Source organism: Cryptotermes secundus, unplaced genomic scaffold (assembly GCF_002891405.2).
Source record: "Cryptotermes secundus unplaced genomic scaffold, Csec_1.0 scaffold535, whole genome shotgun sequence".
NCBI classification, from domain to species: Eukaryota; Metazoa; Arthropoda; class Insecta; order Blattodea; family Kalotermitidae; genus Cryptotermes; species Cryptotermes secundus.
In genome coordinates this window covers 362,404-387,011 of record NW_019723909.1, presented here as the reverse complement: position 1 = coordinate 387,011, position 24,608 = coordinate 362,404, and the positions used below count along the sequence as shown (strand labels likewise).

At 40.2% G+C, this 24,608-nt stretch overlaps 1 protein-coding gene across 10 annotated transcripts in view; it reads left to right on the top strand.

Annotated features, from left to right (window-relative positions):
* The first annotated feature begins 932 nt into the window (after positions 1 to 932).
* LOC111862092 overlaps positions 933 to 24,608 on the top strand; it is a 28,676-nt gene continuing 5,000 nt past the window's right edge. The window contains exons 1-7 of one of the 10 annotated variants that reach the window (XM_023847192.2): positions 933 to 990; positions 4,073 to 4,221; positions 5,401 to 5,487; positions 12,648 to 12,692; positions 14,596 to 14,679; positions 18,562 to 18,636; positions 21,816 to 21,942. In XM_023847192.2, the coding sequence (XP_023702960.1) occupies positions 4,122 to 4,221; positions 5,401 to 5,487; positions 12,648 to 12,692; positions 14,596 to 14,679; positions 18,562 to 18,636; positions 21,816 to 21,942 (518 nt within the window). In that variant the 5' untranslated portion in view covers positions 933 to 990; positions 4,073 to 4,121. Of the gene's footprint in view, positions 991 to 2,094; positions 2,357 to 4,031; positions 4,222 to 5,400; positions 5,488 to 12,647; positions 12,693 to 14,595; positions 14,680 to 18,561; positions 18,637 to 21,815; positions 21,943 to 24,608 lie in introns of those variants that run through there. The other 9 variants (XM_023847191.2, XM_023847193.2, XM_023847194.2 and 6 more) reach the window with 9 other exon arrangements.

The window sequence follows — 24,608 nt, the reverse complement described above, 5'->3', positions numbered from 1 at the left end:
AGTCCGCAACCTCACACCCTGCTTCTTCAGGATCCATTTTAATATTATTCCTCTGTCTATGTCTCGGTATTTCAAGTCGTCCCTTCTCTCGGGATGACAAGTTATATTCTCTTATCACCTCTCCTATGGGTGCTACATGTCTCGTTTATCTGGCACTCCTTCGTCTTTCAGCCATTATTATTTGGGGAAGAGTAAAACATAAGTTCTGTATTGGAGTCAGTGATAAATCGCAGGACCATATTGCAAAACTTTCTCACAGTTAAAGTGTCTGTCACTGCATGCCAGGCGTATTCATTTTTAAATGCCGCTACTGAACTATAGGCCCCAGATGGAAGACTTACTCCTAGCAAAATTATTTGCCAGTTACTTATGGATGATGGTTTTATTTTAAAAAGTGTTCAACCCGTGCTTTATCTGCAGGAATAAGGAGTTTACCCTTTCCCATTATATTTAGACTGGTCCTGGGGCCCACACAGTCTCCCAACCAATATACTTATTCCAGACGATTTCCAAGGAAAGAGCGGCCTGAGCGTGTAACTTTCCATTCACGGCTGTCTGAAAGCAAAGTTAATACACAGAGTTTTCGAGTAATATCTCACATAGAACTTCATGGCATAGTTATTAATTCGACCGGAAAATTTTAAATTATTCATTTTTATCTCTGTGCTCTACTTTGATGATACACCGAGTTTACTGCCTTTAGTGGTAGGAAGAGGGGGGGGGGTGCGTGATGCGCGGAGGCAAGGGGTCTATGGAGCTCTTCGTCTGCTGCGTGGGTAGTTTGTTGCCTAAGTTTTGATGTCTCCTGTCAAGTAGACAGGTGGAAGCTTCCCATTGGTTCGTTTTAGCGGGACTGCACATCTGTTATTGGTCAGTTCAAGTTCTTATATTATATACTTTGCAGAGTTCACTAATTCATTTGTGGATGGGCCCTTCGTATAAATACAGGAGGCGAATATAACGTTCCATCTAGATAGGTGTGAGGTAGTGGTAAGGCAGTTTGTGCTAACAGTTCTCTTGTATCTGAGCAGAATGTTAAAATCGGAAGACAAAGCATTTTGTTTTGCACGAAATTCCAATATTGTGTCACCTGAAATTAGTATTGTTAAGTTAATAAAATTTACAAGTAATATGTTTTTGGACATTATTCATCGTCTTGTCTATTTAAAAAAAAGTCCCGTTTCTTTTAAAAACACAACGTTTCGGAGACTGGATTCTGTCCCCATCCTCAGGCAAAACCTATTCAGTTGGGTTCAATATTGGATCCAACTGACTAGGTTTTACCTGAGGACAGGGGCAGAATCCAGTCTCCGAAACGCTGTGTTTTTAAAAGAAACGGGACGGTTTTTTAAAAATAGACAAGACGATGAATAATGTCCAAAAACACAATACTTGTAGCAATTTACCATCGTCACAAACTTTAAAATTTTAATTAATAAAATTTAGTTTATTAATTATGGTTTTCACGTGTTAGTCACAAGCATTAATTGAATACGTAGCGTTATAAAATAATTAAATAATAAATGATCATATTTTACTTTTAAATATTATTAATATGTAGTACAATAATATACTGTGATTAACAATATTAATATTATTTGTTTATTTCAAAGATATTTATATTTTGTTAATATGGCACTGCAAAGAATTCAAATCACAAATATTATCCTGAAGGTATTCGCTTTTTAAAATTTCTCATTCACTTAAACTCACATGTACAATAACTGATTTGTGCATGGCTGTGCAAGAGAACATATGCATTTGTAATAACTTGATACTATTGTGTAGTTCTTAGGCTGCGTGATTTTACAACACAATCAGTAGCTAGCCTTTATAGTGTCACATGAAAATGTAAATGACTATTATGAATTAAGGAGGACTGGGAAATAAGTAGTCATGACTTAGTCGAGGCACTGCTAGGCATTTGTTTGAAGGGATTAAGGAAAATCTCGACAACACCAGTCAGAATTGCATTTGTTGCGGCCGAAATTGATACCGAGACGCTCTCGAATATAAGTGCAGAGTGTGATTAGTGTAGGAACCCGCTACGTGTGTGTGTGTGTGTGTGTGGACTTGGTGTTTTGTAGTGAAAATGGTGCTATTTTAAATCGGTTCAGATGCCACATCCCTTGAAGTTCCTCAACTGTCTGATAATACTTTAAAGTTTTTTATTATTTCTTTCTATCCTAATTCGTTACTCGGCGAAATTGAAATATTAACTCGACAGGTGTAGGGCATCTTTCCCTTTCTATCCTGCAGCACAGCACCTGGTTCATGTGTCACCCTAATAAGTTTATCTGTCACATGATGGATACTTCTAGTACAATAAAGTTTATTCTGTTTCTTCAGCAACAAGGTTAGTTGTGTCTGTAGTAAGGATGACACCACCTGTCACTCAGAATTTAATTTCGATTTCCGAATTAACTTTCTCCATTAAGTTCCATACTGTTTGTTTTCTGTTTATGACATATCTGTACTGCTGGCTGTAATGTAGTAATTTCTTCCTATATTTCATACAGTTATGAGATACTACCGTGTTAAGGTCAGTTAAGCTTGTGAAGTGACGTCGTGTAGTAAGTGTAGGACTGCATCATGAAGAATGACTTGCTGTATATCCTTACGTTTCGGAAATGTTATTAATTATCCTTATTGACCTGAGAGGCCTAATACACTAGGCAGAGAAATAAAAAAATACGAATTCTAAATTAATTCTGAAGCTCTGATGATAAAACTGGGCAACACAATTTTCCATCACGACACAGTCTACACAGATAATAATAATAAGTATTGGCTCCAAGTATAAATAAAGAACAGCTTGTGCATAGCCAGGTGGGAAATTCAACTGCAGTTTGTAGTGACTTAACTCTAATTGGTTTATTTTTTGTTATACAAGCTGTGTTCTTAGACGATTTCAGAGTGAGTAAGATTGAAGGATGGATAGACAGTGATTGCAACAGCATTTTGAAGGAGAAGGCGGGAGGCGCACTGTAATTATAGTGCTGTTGTAACCCGCACACACACTTCAATTGTTATCTTAGTGGACTCGACGAAATCCACTGTACATTTTGTTGAGAACAGCCAGGTCTAAGAACACGAACAGCAATTTCTCTATTAGAAGCTTGTTTTTCAATTGTTTTTGCTACGTATCTGCTGTTGATGCCGACCACAGTGGTCCTGCGGTCTAAGATATGAACTGTCTTCGTTCGCTCGGAAGCTGGGATCGTGGGCTCGAATCCCACTTGAGTCATGGATGTCTGTGCGCGTTTATTCTGGGTTTGTGCTGTGCTGTATGCAAGTAGCTGCCTTGCGTCGGGCTGATTTCCAGTCCAAGGTATCCTACCGACTGTGTATAAGATCAGGAAACTGAAAAAGAGGCAAGAGTCCAACAGAGAGCTGTAGAGCCATAGATAGACAGATCTCATGTTGACAAGTTAAACGACGACATACCCACAAGCTTTTAGTTTTCTGTTGCACATCCATCATATTGGAACTACGTTCAGAACAAAAGTAATTACCAAAGATCGCTCTAGGCTTGTATTTGGTAGGAGTTTTGCCTGACTTTGGGACGGAACACAGTCAATTATGAGTATTTTCGCCGCTTTCCTGATTCCCTACAGGCAGATGTCGGGCTAATATGTAGATTAGGGCACGCCCGCTTCCTTCTAACTTGTTTCGAATTCATCATCCAGCTACCATCGTAACATATGACGATATGCAGTCTCTATACTGAAAGAGACTGTCTTTAAATAAGCCAGGAAGAAAAACTTTATTCATTGTTCCCATAATACAATAACATACACCACATGCCGTTTGCCTAATTGTGTAGGATGAATTGTTTATAAACAGTTTATAAAATGAGATAAGTTCGGATTAATTTTTCTCTTTGTATCGACAGTGAATAAGGATTAGATAAGGTTTAGCTAAACTACTTTAATGGAAGTCAGTTAAGTAATTCAGGATATGAAAGACGGTTGTTAACTCCCAATTGCAATTTCATTTTAAGGACATTATGAGTCTTAAAATTTCTTTAGTTGTTGCAGGGAAGATAACATCCTCCACCTTGTCTGTGTAGTATTTACCTCTCTTCAGAATTGCTGAAAGACGGCTGAAGAGGACTCAGTATGTGGGCACACTTAACGATACTTATGATGGCACTTATGGCGTTGGCCTCGGGTCCACCTGGCGTTCAGTGCTCCAAGGATGGGTACAACATTTATAAAGGTTCGTAGTAAATAGCAACCCTTAATAATGGAACATGTAATTTAACTCAGAGAATGAAGCTGAGAAAGAGCGTCCTTTTGTTAGAAAGTTCCAGGCTTCGTCCGCTCGTTCTTCTGATAGCAGTAGATCGAAACTGAAGGCTTTTTCTAATTGCTAGTGGGGTGGGGCTAAGTCCCTTGTACTGCGGCCACTTCTGGCCTATTGTACCAGCCCCAGCTGATAGGTGAGGGTGATTGTGGAGCAATTGGTGGAATGAAGATTGGCACGGGAAACCGAAGTACTCGGAGAAAACCTGCCCCAGCGCCACTTTGTCCACCACAAATCCCACTTGACCAGACCCGGGGTCGAACTCTCGCCGCCGCGGTGGGAAGCCAGCGACTAACCGCTTGAGCTATGGTGCGGCCAACTGAAGACGTTAGGATAGTTAGAAACAGTGGCTCGAAAGTTAATATCGCTGCATAATTTGGAAACAAAAAAATAGTGGCTTTAACATTAATATGGTTTAATTTTGATGAATTTAAGTAGGGAGGGCTGCATGGCGGGCACCCAGCAGTAGCTTGGAAGGTGAGAGCTATTTCAGCAGTTGATAAAGCCAGAGCAGAACCAAGAAAACCTGTGTCGAAATGGCCGGTCCCAGAAACTTCCGAATACGCACTGACTTCTCGCCAGCTGTGTAGCAAACAAACGAGTATGGGAGATTCCCTAATGTCCATGCGAAACCACAAACACTCTCTACAGGCAGGATGCGGAATTTTGTTAATACTGCAACCAGCTTGACGTAACTCGTAATGAGTACATTAAAAAAATGACATATTCATACTTACATATACACAGCGGAGTGCATGATGACCAAGAGTAAGCACAGATTGTGTGGTTAGAATAGAAAAACTCAAGTCTTAATTGAGTTAAATTCAAATTTACATGTTCTCGCACCCGTGAACAGCATATTGCTATGGTCCCGCCCTAAAACATGTTATAATATTGTGATTTCTATCAAATTATCAAAATATCTTTTAATTTATATTACATACTGCTTAATCTAGTCTTCTTTATTCTTCCCTGCTTTATTTTCTGATTGATATTGGATATGTAGAGTTCCCAATATCCTTAAGACAACACTTATTAGTAATGTTTACTTTATTCTTACGTGTTGTTATTTTGTAATTAATTTTCTTTCAGACCTCATCCTGCGCGGTAAATTTGATGCGTTGGAAGGTGCAGATGAGCAATTAGATGCCGAAGAGGTTTCCAGCAGTCCAAAATTATGTAAGTAGGTTAATTACCTTTTTCTTTTCCTTGGCATTACAGCCCCAGTGGGCCTAGGCCTACCGCCATGAACTCTCCGTTCACTTCGATTTTCTAGATCTAACACATTCGGTAGGACTCCTTGGGCGAGTGATCAGCTCGTCGCAAGGCCTCTACCTGTACACAAACACAGAAAAACGCACACAAACATCCATGCCCTGAGTGGGATTCGAACCCACGATCCCGGCTTCCGAGCAAGCGAAGACAGTGCATGCCTTAGACCGCTCGGCTACCGTGACCGGCAGTTAATTACCTGGACTGTGCTATAGGATTCATAATACAATATATTACTGTTATCAAAAGGAACTCCTCACTTCATCTACATACCTTGAACCACTTACAGTGGATTTATCGTTATATGCAATTTAATATCATAATCTTCCACAAGTTTTCCAGTCGAATATCGCATATATTTCTTGGACACATCTGTACAGCCAACCATTTAATTTCTATTTATACCACTTCGTCACATTTTTCTAGCTGAAATCTTTGCTGATTTCGTGAGGTTATGCACTGACACTCTAACAGCAGGGGAAGAACATAGATTGAGGACGTTTGAGAATAAGATGCTGAGCAAAATACTTGGACTTTAGATGTAGGAAGTAAAGGACAGCTGGAGGATCCCATAATGAGAAGTTCCATAATTCATACGCCTGTCCAGATGATATTGTAATATCGAAATCAAAGGGAATGAGATGGATAGGACATGAAGAACGCGCTGGAGGGAAGAAAAATTCATAGTAATTTTAGTAGGATACTCTGAAGGAAATGGATAAATAGAAAGACATAGACGGAGATGGAGGATAGTATAAAAATTGGACTTAAAAAGAAGACGAGAGTGTGTGTGGCTGGATTGATGTGTTTCAGCATAAGGATTATTGGCGATTTCTTTTGATGGCGGCAATAAATCGCTGGCTTCTTCAAGAAGTAGGAGATTAATCAAGTGGTTGATCTGAAGAAATACTCCACGGAAGTAGTTAATTAAACATTCAGTCACCATTATTCACATTGTAGCACGTACAGCCCTTGCTATGCAATAAGAGAATAAACAACGGTGTTATCAACCAGTTTCTAGACAACGGTTCTATAAACACGTTCCCGCGGCAACTAATACGTACACAATAACAGAGTTAATTGTTCTAAACGGTGTTTTGTATGTGGTCCGTGAAGAGGATATATCGAATATTTCCAACCTAGCCCTGCGAGTCATAAGAAACGACGAAAAGGGAACCCAGTTCCTGAGGGTATAACCGGGCCACCCTGTTCCTGCGGGATATAAATACGGGATCTTTGCCCTCCAGGTTGGGTAAGCCTCGAATCTGAGACATTAAAGGGTGGTCATCAGTTCCGCGGACTTGGACATGAGAATGACTGCGCAGGCGAGGAGCAGCAGCAATTGTAAACGACAGACCCATCCTCTCGTCAGAAAGGAACTTACATAAGGAAAATAACCGCAAGTGCACAGTTGGCAAAAGAAATTAGTGGGTGTGAGTTTCAAGGGGCTTGTCGCCAAGACGAACTGATTGGCGCTAAACCGTCTGTCGTATAGTAACTGACACTATTTGAGCCAGTTGAGCCTGCCAGGATAAGAGCTTGGGAGAGGAGGGGTTGAATTTAGGAACTGAGGCATCAAACTTACTGAATTCGGTTCAGTTGAGATTTGAAGGTCTGGCTGTGAAGAGAAGACTTTACATGTGTTGTAATACCGCGATTTCTGGTGATTCTGATTCAGTGAGACTGTTACAGTTCCTGTGTGTAACATTTGTAACCACAGTCCAGTGTGATTGTCAAAGGTTTTGTTTTTAATTCTTCGTCCTTTACATGTTTCGGTCGAAGATGGTCGTTTTGAACGAAACATATAAAGGATGAAAAATTAGTAACATAACCTTTGCCAGTCACACTGGACTGTGGTTACAAATCTTATGGGTATACAATTACCAGTGTGACGGACCAGTATGAACCAAGTAAAGTTTATAGTTCATGTTTTAAAATCCGTTGCTAGGAATCGGCTAGTGGGGACTGTAATAGGATGAGGACAGTAACTGAGATAACAGTGAATTGTAAATTGTGGAAATGAGCAGTTCCTCCCCTTTTTATCTCTTCACTACTTTCAAATATAAGGGGAGGACCGTACATTCGTCCCTGGGTGTCATGTTGTGTTCGAATGCTTCCCAAATGGATTGGGGTGTCCAAGCTAGGAGTGTTAGAGAAAGGCAAAGCTCCAACGCTATATATTTAATAAAGAATATATAAATAGTAATAAAATAATAATAAAAACTAAACATTAACATTCATAGATCCAATATTCAATTAAATAACAATAACCATACCAATAAAACTAAACCCTTGTATCGACATTCTCCAATTTCAATGGCTTATAAGAAAACTCCAACGAAATCCCACTCTTTCAAACAAAATAATAAGAGTCTCCCAGAACTGCTCTCATATACCAAAAGCCGTCACTTTCCTTCTCGACCGAGATAAGATTTCCAAACAGAATTTCCCCCGGCTTCTGAGCCCTACTGACTCTAATCCTCGATCTCAATACAACTTCCACCAAAACAGAACTCTATGTACATTATAGAACGCCGGTCACGGTAGCCGAGTGGTCTAAAGCATGTACTGTCTTCTCTCGCTCGGAATCCCACACAAGGCATCGATGTTTGATATGCGTATGTGTTTGTGTTGTCCTGAGTTTAGGTAGAGGCCTTGCAACCAGCTGATCACTCGTCGAAAGACTCCTACCGTCTGTAAAATAATCATGAAACCTAAAATCGAAGTCCAGGGCCCAAGGGGGCTGTAGAGCTAGTGGGAAAAAAAACAAACTAGAACAGATGGAGTGGGGTCACGTGGTATAACCGGAATAGTGGAATGGGTAGCTCGGTGGGATGAGGGTAGGGGTGGAAAGAGGACGCCCCCTCATCCAGCCGAGTTTAGAAATCAGCGATAGCGCTGTAACTGCCTGTAGTTCCGAGTGGTGTGCAGAAGGTGTCAATAAATCCGAACATCAGTCCGAGAGCCCGTCTATATTCACGCCCATACGAGTGGCAGTGTTAAAGACAAATATGTTGTGTTATTATGCCGAGAATTAGGTGGATGCTGAACAAACTGTGCCATTTTTAATTGCAACAGAAATTTATCATTGAGTTAGAGCACTGGAAAGAAGTTACTGTTGGAGCTTCTCGTGGAATCCTGGGACACCGAGAAGCACCGTTTGAAAAGGTTTTTCTAAAACATGCCCTAAGAAATTACATTTCAACTGCACCTAATTTGATGTTAAGTGTACACTGACCCTGCCAGGACTCCTTTTCAGCGTCGAGTAGCCAGAAAACGTACATACACGTACAAACTTACTCTCATATCGTTCCGTTTGACTTTATACAATCAAAAGAGTTGAATAATTGTGAACTAACCAAGAATCTTACATAAACCGACTTTTCCGTTCTATGTTTCTTACCATTTGGTTCATCCTGTACCTTTGTGTCTCCTGTTTTTAGTTTAAAATCTAAATATTTAAATATTAAATCTTCCCATGTATAGTATAAACAGGAAGTAATGTGATTAGTGGGGGGTGGGGTCCAACTAGGTCCGCTCGGCACGGCGGCCACTGATTGGCGTATTGTAGCCTGCCCCGGGAGATTATGATGATGGAGAATTTGGTGGAATGAAGATTGGCAAGGAAAACCGAAGTACTCAGGGAAAACCCGTCCCAGCGCCACTTTGTCCACCACGAATCCCACTTGACCAGGCCCGGGATTGAACCCGGGTCGCCGCGGTGGGAAGCCAGCGACTAACCGCTTGAGCTACGGCGCGACTGAGTAATCTGGTGGTGAGATGAAAGCTCAGAAACGTAAGTTCTACTCATTGGTTAGAGATTAATATTGAAATTTGTGATGAAAATTGGGGTGTGAAGGTTTGGATTGTATCCAGCTGGCTCAGTATAGTTCCTCTGATAGGGTTTTGTGAGCATAATAATGAAGCTGCAGATAGATAATTTCTTGAGCGGTTAAAAAATTTACTTCTTTAAGAAGGGCCCCGTGAAGTTCCTTAATAAAATCCGACCACTGAATTTGTCCCTATTGTGACCGAGTTGACGCTGATTATGATCCCAAATTTTATCATTTTATTTCGCCAAAATAATTGTTATTTAACATTTTTTTTTGTGAACCGGAATACTGGAGTTCTTATGGGAACTAGCTATGGGCTGGCCGAGGGATTGGAGTTCGAGTCCCCGTAGGGACAAGATTTTTTTTGTTCCAAGTCGTCCAGTCTGGTTCTGCGACCTGTCCAGGCTTACATAAAATGGGTACTGGGGGCCCCCCCATACGTCTTCATGGCTTAATGCTTAACTAGGCTCCCCCATACGTCTTCATGGCTTAATGCTTGACTAGTTAAGTAGAAAGACAAACTTACCTTTCTCTTGTCTACGAACTGTATTCTGATTACAGGTCTCTACACAGAAAAACGGGTATAAATAATTTAATTCTTTTTCGATATTTTGAATAAATTTCTTGTGTTCAATTCTGATATAATTTTTGATAATCTTTAGAGTAGGGGTAAAGATTCCTAGCTTCGGCCCCCTACCCCGCCAGGGCNAACAAGCAGTGTAACAGCTACGTGAGTGATACACACCTGATGATGGCCATTTAGGGCCGAAACATGTAGTGTGGAGGAGGAAAAGAAGTAAAAAACTACAATAAAATTTGTTGCACTTAAGACGGTATTTATCCATATATATTGAGATAAAGTAATTTATCGCCATTCTTTTCCCGAAAATATTTATTTTAATTTACCTGAAAACCAACTCGAAAAAAAAATGCACCTTGTTTCGAGCTAGGATAGAGAATCAGGAGAGAATTTAGTTCCTTCATGAACTCTAATGGCGCTCCCAATAGGAAATCAAATCATCTCACTGCACTAATTGGACCATCAACTGATAATTACATTAGGTGACGTCATGCTGAGTGACATACTCTACCGCACTGTTATGTTCTCTCATTTCGTAGAGCACTGTCCCAAATATCAAGGCCAGAGTAAGAGAAAATTATAACTTAATTATGGTTTTCCTATTTTACACAGAGGGTGTCCTAGGAGGAAAGGTCAACATTTTGTGAGGTCATCGTATCGGCCATTCTAAGCAAAAATTTGTGTAGGTACATGTGTCTTATTCCGAACGGTTTCAGAGGTACAGCTCTTCCACTGCACAGTACACTGTACAATGTACAGACGAGCAACACCACATGTCCTTTCACGAGTTGCAAAGTGCATTCATGTTGACGGTGGAATTTTCAAAAAATGTATTATACTATGTGAACTTTACCAACTTTATCACTTGAGCAAGTAATACTGGTACTACAAACAGTATATAATATACTGTTGGTATAGTAATTTCGGCAGCAAGAAGGCATAAACAAGGACAGCCCCCCATATTTCCTAAACCTCAAATCGCTATCTTCAAGATTATCTGTGCAGGCATGAAGGTAATAAACGTGGCTCCATTTCATCGTAACATCGAAGTATAATGCTTTATTTTCTTTCCAACTTCGATTACGACAACTAGAATCACGTTTACGAAATGGATGACGTTTCTGACGAGAAAACATAATTGACATCATATCCTGCATATTATATAATAATTTAGGCTCAGAGATTTTGAATATTCAGGTTTTTGTGTTTTGAACTGTGATCCCGTGTAGTCTTATAAGCGGATACCAATGTTTCGGAGGAAAAGTTTACATCTTTCTTCAGGATTTAAGAATGTAGAGTGAGTAATCCGTTGGGTGACATAGGCAGGCTGCAAATAAATTTGTCATTCGGGCCAAATTTCTCCCTTCAAAAGAAGGCGATAGGATCAACTGCCCACAGTCCTTCTGGCCCGGAACGGACTTTACCGAAGTATTGAGAGAAAATCCGTTCCAGTGCCGCTTTGTCCACACAAATCCCACATGACCTGAAACAAGAACGAGACCTCGGTCTCCGCGGTGGGAACCTGGCGGCCAACTAACTGCCTGTCCCAGTTAAACTGCTGCTGGTTCTCGCCAGCACAGTTATTCCTGGATTCAAATCTCCTCGATATCCATGAGCGAGATCTTTGACCCGTCCTAGACATGTACGTGCTTGAGATCTGGAGCCTCTTCTTCGACGAGAGAAGGATCGATCTTTCTGTGTATGCATTATGTTTGTGCACCGTAGTTTCAGCACGATTATATTCGTGGTGAAACTGCGCCCGGATATTCGTAACTATGGGCTCTGTGCACTCTTTGCCACTGCACTATGCTAAGTAACATTTATACGAGATAGGTTACATGTCATTGCACGGATGTGCATCAGGTTATACCTTGACTTATTTAACCAATACGAAACTGTAGTTTGTTAGCTGATTGCTCGTAGACCTGACGGCCGCCAAGTTTAAGCCTCTCATATTTCCGAATAATGGCGTCTTCTCGCCATATACCACGTACGGATTCACAGGGTTTAGGATTGCCATTGTCTGTGTCCTGCATTACGTAGTAGTACACGTAAGGAATTCTAAATGTGTGGAAACTATAGTTGACATGATCTGTATGCGTACGTATGCGTAAAATGAGGGAGTCAAATGTGATTCAGCGTTTATTTTGAAGTTCAATCTAACTTAAGGTTCGGCCACACAGAGCGCTACGTACGCGACGCACGCTACGTACACTATGTTCGCTATACGAACAGAAAAATATCTCCCTTTTTTGCCAATGTGACTGGACACACAGACGTCCGTACGCTACGTACGCTATGTTTTCTATGTTAGCTGCGTCGGAGAGTGTACACAGCGTACGTAGCGTACGTAGCGAACATAGCGTAGCGCTCTGTGTGGCCGAACCTTTACTGTTACTTATTGTTACAAAGTACTGAACAGGGCCTGTGTTATTCTTCCTGAACGCCGAGTGTTCTAAATTACAATTTTTTTTTACGTTATTGTGTTTCTACCATGAAGAATATTTCTTATAGCTTATACAGAAATGTAAGGCGAAAGATGAAGAAGACTGTCAGTACTAAACTGAGTTACGATATATGTTGGAGGGAGAAGAGAGAGGGGTCTTATTATTTTCAAACTATTCTATGTGATAATTATGTGTTTTCATTTTCAGACTTCTACCGAACTCCTTTGCTGGTTCAACCAAATGACGGTTTTGGTAAGTTTGAAAGACCATGTACTATCTATCGAAAACTCTGATAACAGAAACACACTAAACTGCTATTAACATTCCCGACAATTGGACATATCCACGGGGCAGTTCCAGCCATTTAAAGTCGCACGGAAATTAGAAAACATCTGGACGCGATAAACGGAATCTCTCCTTCTCTATATCACGCCGCCTTTACACAGAGACGAAGTATTGGAGCTTTATATTTTATTCCTTCTTTCAAATATGAAACTCTAATGAGGGAGCCTGACCTTAGAATATCCAGTGTGTATGGAAAAGTTTCCTACAGCGTGTGTTTAGAAGCCTCGTGCAATCCACTGTAATTCCTGCAGTCTTGAGGTGAAAATTTTTTGGTAGCATAGTGTGAAGCTGTGTTGTTTCAAATTTAATATTATGCTGTGTATTTTGAGAAGAGCAGAAAAGAAGATTGAAGTTTTTTTTTAATGCAGTTGTGTTGCATGTAGTGATATAACATTTTGCAACGTGGGTTTTTTATTCAGTTTTGAGAAACCGAGCACGTGAGATCAAACGACAGCGCTTCCGAATGTAATGTGAAGTGACCGGTTCGAATCAAGACCTGGACACCAACCATATTGCCAGATATTTTTCATGGTTTTCTCAGTCTTTCAGAGAAACGTCGGGATATTGTCTTAAATTATATTGCTCTCGCTTCCTTCCGCGACCTTTTCATTCATTATTCTTTCATTTGACACTATCAAGTCTGATTTATTCAGGAACTTCTTTATATAAACAAACAAACTCCGTGGCCTGTAGTCCGCAAGCGAACTATACCGACCAAGCGACAGCCGCATGTCGGCGAAGTTAATGCCAACTTTTGCGAATATAGAGGGCGTCACGTGGTCAGCGGAACGAATCCCCACGGCCGTTAATCTCGGTTATCTAGACCGGAGCCGCTATTTCCTTGAAACAGCTCCTCAGTTATCATCACGAGGCTAAGTGGACCCCGTTCTAGAGCCAATACTTGTCAGAAAATCTTTTAGCCCCGGGAATCGAACCCGGAAATTCGCTGTACCATCAATAAGTGAACGAACGGTTTCGGAAAATGTTCTAAAGCATAACAATATTTGGATTTTGTTACAAATGATAATTATAAATTGTGTTACCAACGGCACCATGATGCCTATAAACGTAGATTCAATTTGAACCTATGATAAACTGTTTTGGACTACTATGTATGTAGAAAGAAAATCAGGGATATATTTTGAAGAGAGGAATGCTGGGGGAGATGAAACAGAAAGCAATACAGGAGAGGATATACGTATACTGAAAACTGATAAGCTTTGTTTTAAAATTAAGAACAAGAAATCCATTTGACTGGACAAGCATTGATGCTTGTATTCCGGAAGTTTTTATTTCGAATCTCAGCTGGAAAATGTGTTGTCCTCATAAGTTTATAGCGATTTTCTTGAGGTACTACTTCGAGTCTATTAGACAATCACCTCCAATTCTTTCAGATTCTTCATTCATCTATCATTGTACCTTTCGGCGCTATACAGACTAAACACTGAGTCGCAAAATACCCCTCCCCTCCCAGTCGAAGCACTGTTGTTGTTGCCAATGGCAACGTTCAGTGAAGCACCATGTCGCCGTCAGGTTGCTTTGGAACAAGTGTCTCCTCGTGGGTCAAGTCTTTGGTTCTTAAAATCCTCTATGTCTCGGTGACATGACATAACATCCGAGAAATACGGACGGCCCAATTCTGCGTCATTGTTTTCTCCTTCTAGGGGCAGGAATTATGGCGACTGTTGGTAGAGAGTGGGGGGTTAATTTGTCGGGAATCTGGTGTTACGAAAGGTAGAGGAAAGTTAACTGAAGAGTGTTCACATATTTTCACATATAGCTGACACATATTCCATTATATATTTTTCAGATTACGTAATTGGCCGAGATGCTGTGGAAGAACCTCTGCAAGCGGTAGATGCGGAGGCTGTTAGTGAGGGGAATCCCAAAAGCGGTGAGTTTTCTTTCCTTCCTTTATGCACATTTTTAATTTCCTCTATAGGGCTTCTTTGGAACTTTCACCGAAACATCATTTTCTTTTAGAGATACTCAAGTCGTAATGATATAACGTTCGCGAGGTTTGCGGATATGGCGACGGTGACCACGAAGTTTCTGTCTTCTGAAACCGCGTAGTTTTTTAATAAGTCACTAAAGTTTCTAAAGAAAACCTAATACCTCAACCTTTAGGGTTGCCAGAAGCCGGTTTTTATGAAATTTGCTGTCTTCTGAGATGCTATGATGTATAATGTGTTTCGGAAAGAATACCTGAAACCATCTTCAATGTACCTAGATTGTGGTAGCTATGAAGATAATTTTGTTTTGAGATAAGATGCAGTATAGTTCGGTATTTACTAAGGCTTCAAAGGAACTTAATTTCAAATTCGGCAAATATTAAAGACCTTGAAATACCAGTTTGCAAATTGCTCCGTCAACACAATATTTTTATAAGTAAAACAATATTTTTAATTGAATATTTCTCTTTCATAATTGTTATCCGAAAAGTTACTGGCCACATGACAAATGAACAAACAATATCCCGAGCCAGTCGTGACTATGAGTTGCGGGCCTCACATCGGGTTGGCCCGGTTTCAGTCGCAGGATTTCATATGGGATAGAGAAGTAGGGTAAGCTGCAACAGACCCATGGAAATGACGGGATACGGCGCTTCTGGTTACTTCTGTGTCCCAAGTCAGTGATTTCTGCTACAGTTGTCTATGGTCATGTCATCGTCATCACCAGGGGCGGAGAAAAGCGCAATTAAATTCTGCAGTGACAAAAAATTAGGCCTCACCTAATTATTATTATTAACCGTGCATAATGAGGAGCTTCATAACTTGTACTCTTCTCCAAGTACAATTAGAATGAGCAAGTCAAGGAGGATGAGATGGGCACGGCATGCAGTACAAATGGAGGAGACGAGGAATGCGTATAGGATATTGGTGGGAAAGCCAGAAGGAAAGAGACCGCTGGGAAGACCAAGGCGTACGTGGATGAACAATATTAAAATGGATCTTAGAGAGATAGGATGGGATGGTATTGATTGGATTGATCTGGCTCAGGATAGGGATCAGTGGAGGACTCTTGTGAACACGGTAATGAACCTTCGGGTTCCGTAAAATGCTGGGAAATTCTTGAGTAGCTGCAGAATTTGCGGCTCCTCCAGAAGGGCTCAGCTCCATAAGTAAGTAAGTAAGTAAGTATTAGCCGTGAGGAGGCTGTTTAGAATAACTCCATCGCAACTTCTACCGTAGCCTTGCGAGTCGCAGAAGGCGAGGGAAAGAGAGCCCGTTGCCTAGGGGTAAAACTTAGCCAAGTTAGACATAAATACAGGAACCTGCTCTCCCGGTTGTGAGCTGGATTCAAGGATGGCGACTTTGGTACAAGCAGTCTGCTTGTACCGGTTCTCACGGTCTCTTCGCTCGCGAATTTCCTATTTGTCCTTCTACCCTGAATATGGAGGCGATACGTTCCTCCGAAACGTCGGTTAACACCACATCTACACGGTGCCATATCCCAGAAGACTACTTTCTTCGTAGTCACCGCCGTGAAAACCTCAAATCTTACACAGATAATGTCTGATTGTGGGTTAGCCACTTTGGATCTTGATGTCTTATATTGTCTCCATTTTTGTTTGTAAGCCTTGCATTGTTGATTTCATGCCTAGCTTTTCTCATTCCATCGCGCCGTTTCTCCGCGCATGATGTTTGCACGCTACTTCTAAATCTCACTCTCAGACTCAACTGATTTCTCCCTACCTTACGACTACGAGTAAGATTTTGTACAATTTATATTTCTATTCAAGTGCAATGCAGGCTCGCGGGACGGGAATTTTCTTTCTGGAAGCTGAGAGAATTGAGAGTATGTATGGAAATTTCGACGGAGAGATGTGAGAATGCTCTCATGTGACCCACCTCCCTTCCTCCCCCAATCAGTCGGCGTGAGAATAGGTAATTTGTGTCATACATCAGAGTTAAGTGTCTAGCCTCCTTATTTTCAGCACTGGAAATTAATAGTATCACTTGATCATCGTTTTGTAGTACCATTTAAACGGACTGATATGTCCAAGCAAAGATATATTTAAGGGCCGTTAACACAACAATTAATTATAAACCGATATTCAAAATGTTTAATATTCGATTATTTTATTTTCATTCTACTACATGTTCCGATCTATCAAGCTCTTACTCAGGTGGTCTTTATTTATTAATGTCTTTACTGGCTTATTAACATGCATCAAATTTTATATTTATCAGTAATATTATAATCAGAATTTTACTATTGATTTAAAGTTTTTATGTTCGATATGTCTCGAATGATATATGTTAATTGCGGAGTTCGTGGTACTTTAGGTGATTATCTGATGGTTCTCCTGTAGAGTTGCAGTAAGTGTTAAGCATATTGGTGTGTGTATAGAAAACTATCTGTATGTGTTTCTCACTCTTGATGTCGGTTGCCGGGTCGATTTCTTGATGCATTTTGTGCGTGGTTATTTATCCGTTATCACTAGGCTCTAGACCACACAAAAGCATAAAAACATCCACCCCATAACCAATACAAAGATTAAGAAACTAATAAAGAAAACCTTCCTATACACACACCAATATAATTAATACGGACTGCAAATGTACAAGAGGAAAACCACGTATTCACCTACAGTAGCACTAGCTCAACACAGCGATCAGTCACCTCCTTGCACCAAAGGAGTCGAGTGCTTAATAAACATAAAAAAACCACGAAGCCCATTTACACTGCCTAATAACAGATACCTCTAAGACACCGCCCCAATTTCAGGTATTTAAAAAGAGATTTCCATTTTTACCTAATTTTATTTTATTTAACATGTATATATTTGAACGTTTAGCACATTTAACTTCTTAAAAATAAATTGGAATTTAGATTACATTACTACTGATAAATACCTATAAAAAGATCTTTTTAATAGTTCAATAATTTATAAAAACCACCTGACGATGAACTTGATAAATCGAAGCAAGTAGTGGGGTGAAAATAAAATAACTCAAATATTAAATATTTTAATATCGGTTTATAATTAACTGTTGTGTTGACGATCCCTAAGTGTACCTTTGGTAGACGTGTATGATATACACAAAGATGCAGAAAACAAATTTCCATATCCGAAGCGGTTATTTTGAAATCGGTATAAGTCATTAATTTTGGCTATTCGCGGTCATCAAAGCGACATCTACAGAGTGCTTAAGATTATTCGGAGTGAGGTGGTTTTAGTCCTGCGTTCATTTTTGGAAAAGGATGGACTGACTGGCAGATTCTTCTTTGAAAAAAGCAAGCGAGTTCTATAGTGGATCTGTTTGCAATGCTTGCAATTTCATCGTTCACGAAGAAAGACCTGAACACTATCTGAAGTATATTTCTATTAAACGAAATATTATTACTTTTATATCGTAAATTGTGTTAGTTTTATGAATCAAGTTTCTTTTTCTAATAACATGCTTTGATGCGTAATAAAATTGGATGATGATGTGTTAATTTGAGAAGAAATATGAGCTACGGATGAAAATAATTTTTCAAATAGTCGGTTATGAAAAGAAGTTTATTAATACAATTTATTTATTATAAGGATATATATTTTACCGGCTTTTATAAAATCACTGATTTTTATTAATAAAGTGGAAGAAATTGCGATAGCTTTGAGAAGATCACGATTCACGGGTAAGTTTTCAGAATAAACTTGAGAATAAGAGAGTATCATAAGAGATGCAGTAGTTCACCCATAAAATAGTAATTTTAGAAATGGTTAGTTCTTTCTCCCTTATTTAAAGTTGGGCTCCAACGACTAATGATTCTTTCTGTGTTACAGGTGGCCCCAGGGATAGATTTCCGCTGCCTCGAACCCTTGCAAAGAGAGATACAGGCCCTCGACATGCTTATACAAGTAAGAATTCCAGTGTAGAATTAAGATGATATAGGCAAGATAAAGTTGTCTGTGTGCTTAGCTAGTTAACTACGTCATGATTTATTGGCTAGTGGATATATAGATGAAGGTGAGTTTCATGCCTCAGCTGCTTTACCCAGGGAGAAAGGAGCTGGGTCGGCCCCATAATTTTTCGGGACGACGTGGAGAATAGAAATATCTTGTCACTACCGGGTCTCGGACTCCGACCCCTCGACCAGTCCAGTCCAGTGCATGACATCTCACTGTATTTCTCCAAGATCAGTTTCAGCTATTCTGCTCCCACGTGCATCTATGTCTGCCTAGTAGTCTCATTTCTTCTGGCTTTCATACCAACTTCGCCCCCATGCGTGCTAAATGACCTGCTGTTTCATCCTCATTTACTCGGTCATTATAATTATATTTGGTGAAAGGCATAATTTATGAAGCTCATCAATATATAATTTCCTCTAACTTATTATTCCATTCCTCTTCAGTCCAAATATTCTCCCCAGTAACCCGATCTCACATAATTTCAGTCTTCGTGCTTGTCTTAATGACAGAGACAACATTTCACATCTATGCAGCAACACAGACAAAAGTAATTTCTTTATCTTTTATTAATTATGTTTTTACTATTGAAGATGAAATGCTGTGAAATGAGTGGTAGCAAGCAATACTTGTTTTCAATCTGCTATTCGTTGAGGCACTAGGCTACAAGCAGGAAAGTTGAGAGTTCGCGTCCCAGTGAGGTGGATTTTTCAATTTGCCTGATCTTTCGAGCCGCACTATTGCCCTAGGATCGACTCAGTCTATAACAGAAATGAGTNCACCCCCGGGGGGGGGGGGGTTAAAGAGTGGTCGGCATCATTTGCCGCCATCTGTGTGCCGATTGTCTAGAGAAAATGTGCCAGTCTCGACGTCTCACAACACTATGGGACTTCAAGGCCTGTTACAGGGATATCTTTAACTTTGGAGTCGGTATAGCGACTGGCTACGGGCTGGACGACGAGTCTGAGTTCGAGTCCCGGTAGGGTCAAGATTTTTCTGTTCTCCACGCGTCCAGACCGTCTCTGGGATCCATCCAACCTTCTTTTCAACGGCTACAGGGGGCTCTTTACCCAGAGGTAAAGCAGCCGGGGCGTCAAGCTAATCACTCACCTCAAATTAGTGCCGAGGTCAAGAAAGTGTGGATCTATACATCTTCTCCCCTATACGTCTTCATGGCGTAGTGCTTAATTAGTTAAGCACAGGGACAACTTTACCTTTTACTATTATCAGATTTTGATGTGTTAATGCCGTTACCAAACTTGAGAACTTTGTAATGTTTTGAAATAATCCCTTATGCGTTATTATATGATTACTTTGCCTTGCATTCTAGTGATTAGGTGTACTTGCTTCTAGACTTTCCCCGTTACCACTTTCTGTGTTCGTCTTTATTGTATTTATGTTATCTCCCAGTAGATTTACATCATCAACACATACTAGTAACTAATGTGTCCCAGTTAATTTCAGTCCCACTTGGTTTTCTTGGACCTTCCCGATGGTGGCACAATGGCGGTAATGCAACATCTTGTTTTAGACCATTCTGAATAACAAACGTATCAGACAAATGTTTACCTATACGCACGTCACAATAGGTTTCAGTTACACATTGTAAGAGCCTATCTAGTTTTATAGGCGCCCCAGACTAAGTGAGAATATTGTACAATACTCCCCTCCGAACTGTGTCATTGCTTTTCTTGAAGTCTAAGAGTAGCTGATGTACTGTCTCACTGTACTCTCATTTTTTCTCCATTCTCTGATGGATGCAGAAAAAATACCAATGGTTAATCTGTTATATTGAAACCCACGCCGATGAACACAAATAATTCCTTCTTTGTATGGACTTAACATTCAGAGGAGGATGTTGGGTAGTGTATGAAGTTGGTAACAATGATATGCCTCGATAATTACAGTCAGTTGTACCGCCCTCCTTATAAATTCGTATACAAATTGCACCTCTTGCTTGAAGCAGTTCTGTCAGAATTCGATCAACACCAGCTGATCTATATGTTTCCAACTTTGCAATAGAAACTGCAGGCACAACAAATTAGGCTCAGGTTCTAACGGACCAGTTGTATGAGCCATTAGAACCATGTGCTTAATATCACTAACTCTGTGTACCTGCAGTGACTGAGGAAGTAATTCGTGCACCTATTGTGGGAATCTGGAAGCAGATCACCATTCTCATCCTTAACCAAGTTACTTCTAGTTATTATAGGATTCTGACGATCGTGTATAACACTTAGAGATACTGGGTTTTCGAACTTTATCCATCGTCCTGGTTTTAAGATAACTAAGAAAAACACGACGTTTCGGAAACTGGATCTGTTTCCGAAACGTCGTGTTTTTTCTTAGTTATCCTAAAACCAGGACGATGGATAAAGTCCGAAAACTCAATATCTCCAAGTTACTTCTAGGTTGGAAAATCTTAAATTAATTTATTCTATAAATACAAACCACTCCGTCCAAAGCGACATATAAGTTTTTACTACGTGAAAACTTATCTCCCTTACATGTTTCGGTCCTTACGGACCATCTTCAGAGGGAAAATCATTACAAATTGGAAACTACCATCACAATAGGTGAAAACAACACAGCAAGCCACGAACAGACCCTGGACGACATCAAGAACCTCCTCATCAACACAGACAGGCGGCACAAAATCTTCCCCATACAAGAAGGACGATAGGAGTACGGACACAAACCTACGTGGTTTAAAAAAAATTTAACTATTGACAATAAAAGTTTTTTAAATAGCATCTAGAAACTTTTGAAAACTTTACAATACCAGGAAGCTGCTGAGATTGTGAAATGTTCGACTTTATGCGTACTGTGCATTATAGGATATAAGTGTATGTATTTTAAATCAAAACACCTATTGCGATGGTAGTTTCCAGTTTGTAATGATGTTCCCTCTGAAAATGATCCGTAAGGACCGAAACATGTAAGGGAGATAAGTTTTCACGTAGTAAAAACTTATATGTCACATTGGACGGAGTGGTTTGTATTTATAATTGTTAGTGTGACGGACCAGAATGAAACAAATCTAGTTTATTCTACTATATAAGTCTATAGCGTTGTTGTTGCTGTTGTTTCTTGTAAGGTCAATTAATAGATATTCATGTTTTTCTTTAAAGGCTTCAGCTCAGAAGCATCAGATGACACCACTGTGCTGAGTAAGAGAGGCCCAGGCTCGATACTTACATGGGCGCTTTCCTCCAAGAGACCTCTGGTGCAGTCGGATTTGAGGCAATTAAATTTTTTGTAAGATTATCGTACCTGAATTATGTAGTGGAATTATGAGGCCCAAAAATAGATCACGTAACGGTCAATTAGAATATGTCAGGGCTATTTCCCAAAATTGTAAGAACTGAAACAACACTAGTCAACATGATTTCTTTTAATAAAAGAAAACTAAATGTTATCAGTCAGTCTTAATATTTTGATTTCAAATTTGGGCACAAGAATTTCCCATTGTGTCACAGTTTTTTGTATTGAATTCTGAGTTCAAACAGATGGGGTTTCACTTTCATTTGTGTTGCTTCATGTTTTTATTATTATTTTTATAAAAATAATTTCATAACATGTTTAATTACTTAATAGTAGGTTATTCTCACTTCAAAGAAGACATTATTTCAAGTTACGTAATAAAAGTTTTATGAACAATCACATATCTTGCGTGCTAAACAACAGAGTAAGAAGGAACTGTGAGTGTGTAGCATTCGGAGTGTTTTTTTCCTGATCAGCGGTATCCTACTTAGTCGAAAAACATATACTTTGTACCGTATAATTTTTACATATTGATCTTTCATAAAGGACCGCCTCTGTGGTCTAGTGGTCAGAGTTCCTGGCTACAGATCCAGAGGTCCCGGGTTCGATTCCTGGCGTTACCAGATTTTATGAGAAGTAGATATTCTGAAACGGGGTCCACTCAGCCTCGTGAGGATAATTGAGGAGCTATTTCAAGGAAACAGTGGCTCCGGTCTAGAAAATCGAAATTAACGGCCGTGGGGATTCGTTGCGCTGACCACCCGACACCCCCTATCCGCTGAAGTTGTCACTAATTTCGCCGACAAGCGCCGGTCTCTCGGTCGGTATAGTTTGCTTGTGGACTCATGCCACGCAGTTTGACCTTTTATAAATGGGAGATATAATTTTCACCCTTCAAGAAGAAACCATATATTTCAACGGTTTTTGTGAAAATGTTTTAATTTTACCTAGAAGAATGTCAGCTGCTTATACATATTGCCCAGTGTTTTTAGGATATAACATATATGAATCTGTTAGGGATAAGGTGGGAGTGAGGCTGGGATGAGGTGAACAACAAATCTATACAGAATTTTGAAGGGGATACCTCTTAGGAAAATCGCTTTGAAGACCCTATTGAGTACTGAGTATTGAGTATTGAGTATTGAGTATTGAGTATAGAGGGGCTGGGTTTTCCCCATGCACTTAGACCAGTTATTGGTCCAGTGTGCGTCCACCTTTTAATTTCTACTGTCTCCATACCCTCCATACCCCCTTTCTGCCAGCGAGGTTCCAACCTTCTACTGGCAGTGGTATCTAATAGTTAGTCCCTTTCTGTCAGAGAGGTCCCCCCTCCTCTGGCAGTGGTACCTAATACTTCCCCATCTACCGGAGGCACTGGAAACTACTTTGGGCCGGAAACTTGTTCCCTGAATTTTTCCGTCCTTAAAAATTCCACAACCTCCGCCGGGTTTGAACCCGCGTACCTTGAGTCATGAGGTGGGAACGTTACCCCTAGACTACGGAGGCCGCTTTGAAGACCCTAAATGTATGTGAGGATTTCATTAAGATGGAAGTAGATTGCGGGGATGGATGATGGAGTAAACTGGTGCCTGAGAACTGTCCCGAAGTACGAAAATTAGTATTTTTGCAGCTGACCCACCAAGGTCTACAACCGGAAGGTTAGGTGTTTAGTTACGCAGAAATTAAGAGTTAGTTTTCATTTTGGTCACATGGAAATGGAACATGAATATACGTGTAGCCTGTATAGGAATACACTGTAATATTAGAGCCACTATTGACGAAACTGGGACTCTGAAAATCAATAGAATAATTGTACCGGGAAAATATTTTGCATTTACATTGACGCTTATAGTCGTCCATAACTATAAACAAGTTCTCAGCTGTCATATCTAGACTTCATGAACAAACGTGCTACAGCACAGAACTTCCACAATTATTAATTCTAGTAAGAAATGTAAGCACACAGTCGTAATGATATCCACATGTGTTTGCTCAGGCCGCGCCATAACACATTAGGCTGTGATGCACAGACCTCTCGTGGCGGAGGACCGGTTTCAATTCCTGGTAACTTTATGTAAGATTCGTGCTTGAATAAGTGACATTAGAGCAGGTCTTTCTCTGTATTTCCTTTGTTTCCCTCCTGTTTGCCATTTTTCAACATCATCTACCATCTCCGCCTGAATAGTGCTATAGTCGTGATCAGGCAGCTGATAAACACATTTTCAGTAACAGAATTTGGGGCTTCATTCCTGATCAGGCACTTCGCTCATACCAAAGTACGTATATCCTGTTTATTAAGACAAGCCTCCTTCCTATTGGGTACCGACAGCTCTTTCTCCAGAGGCAAAGCGGCCCGGACGTGAAGCTGACGACCTTTCTCCATCTGGTGCCTAGGTCAAGTCGAGTCGACTACGAATTATCAAATGAACTCTTCTTTATAACCACTTTGCACGGATCAGGCAGAAAACACAGCCTCTCTACTGTTGGGAAGGCTTGTTTAAAATGCCGTTGCATAGCAACGGAAGTTACTGAATTGTTGCTTGCGTATTCGTTGCCACGGGAATGTATTTACTGAGCCTTTGCCTAGCAATGAACACGTATTCTGAGTTCACTGTTCCGGCTTTCGGGCGTCATGTCACAATATGAATTAGATGAATTAA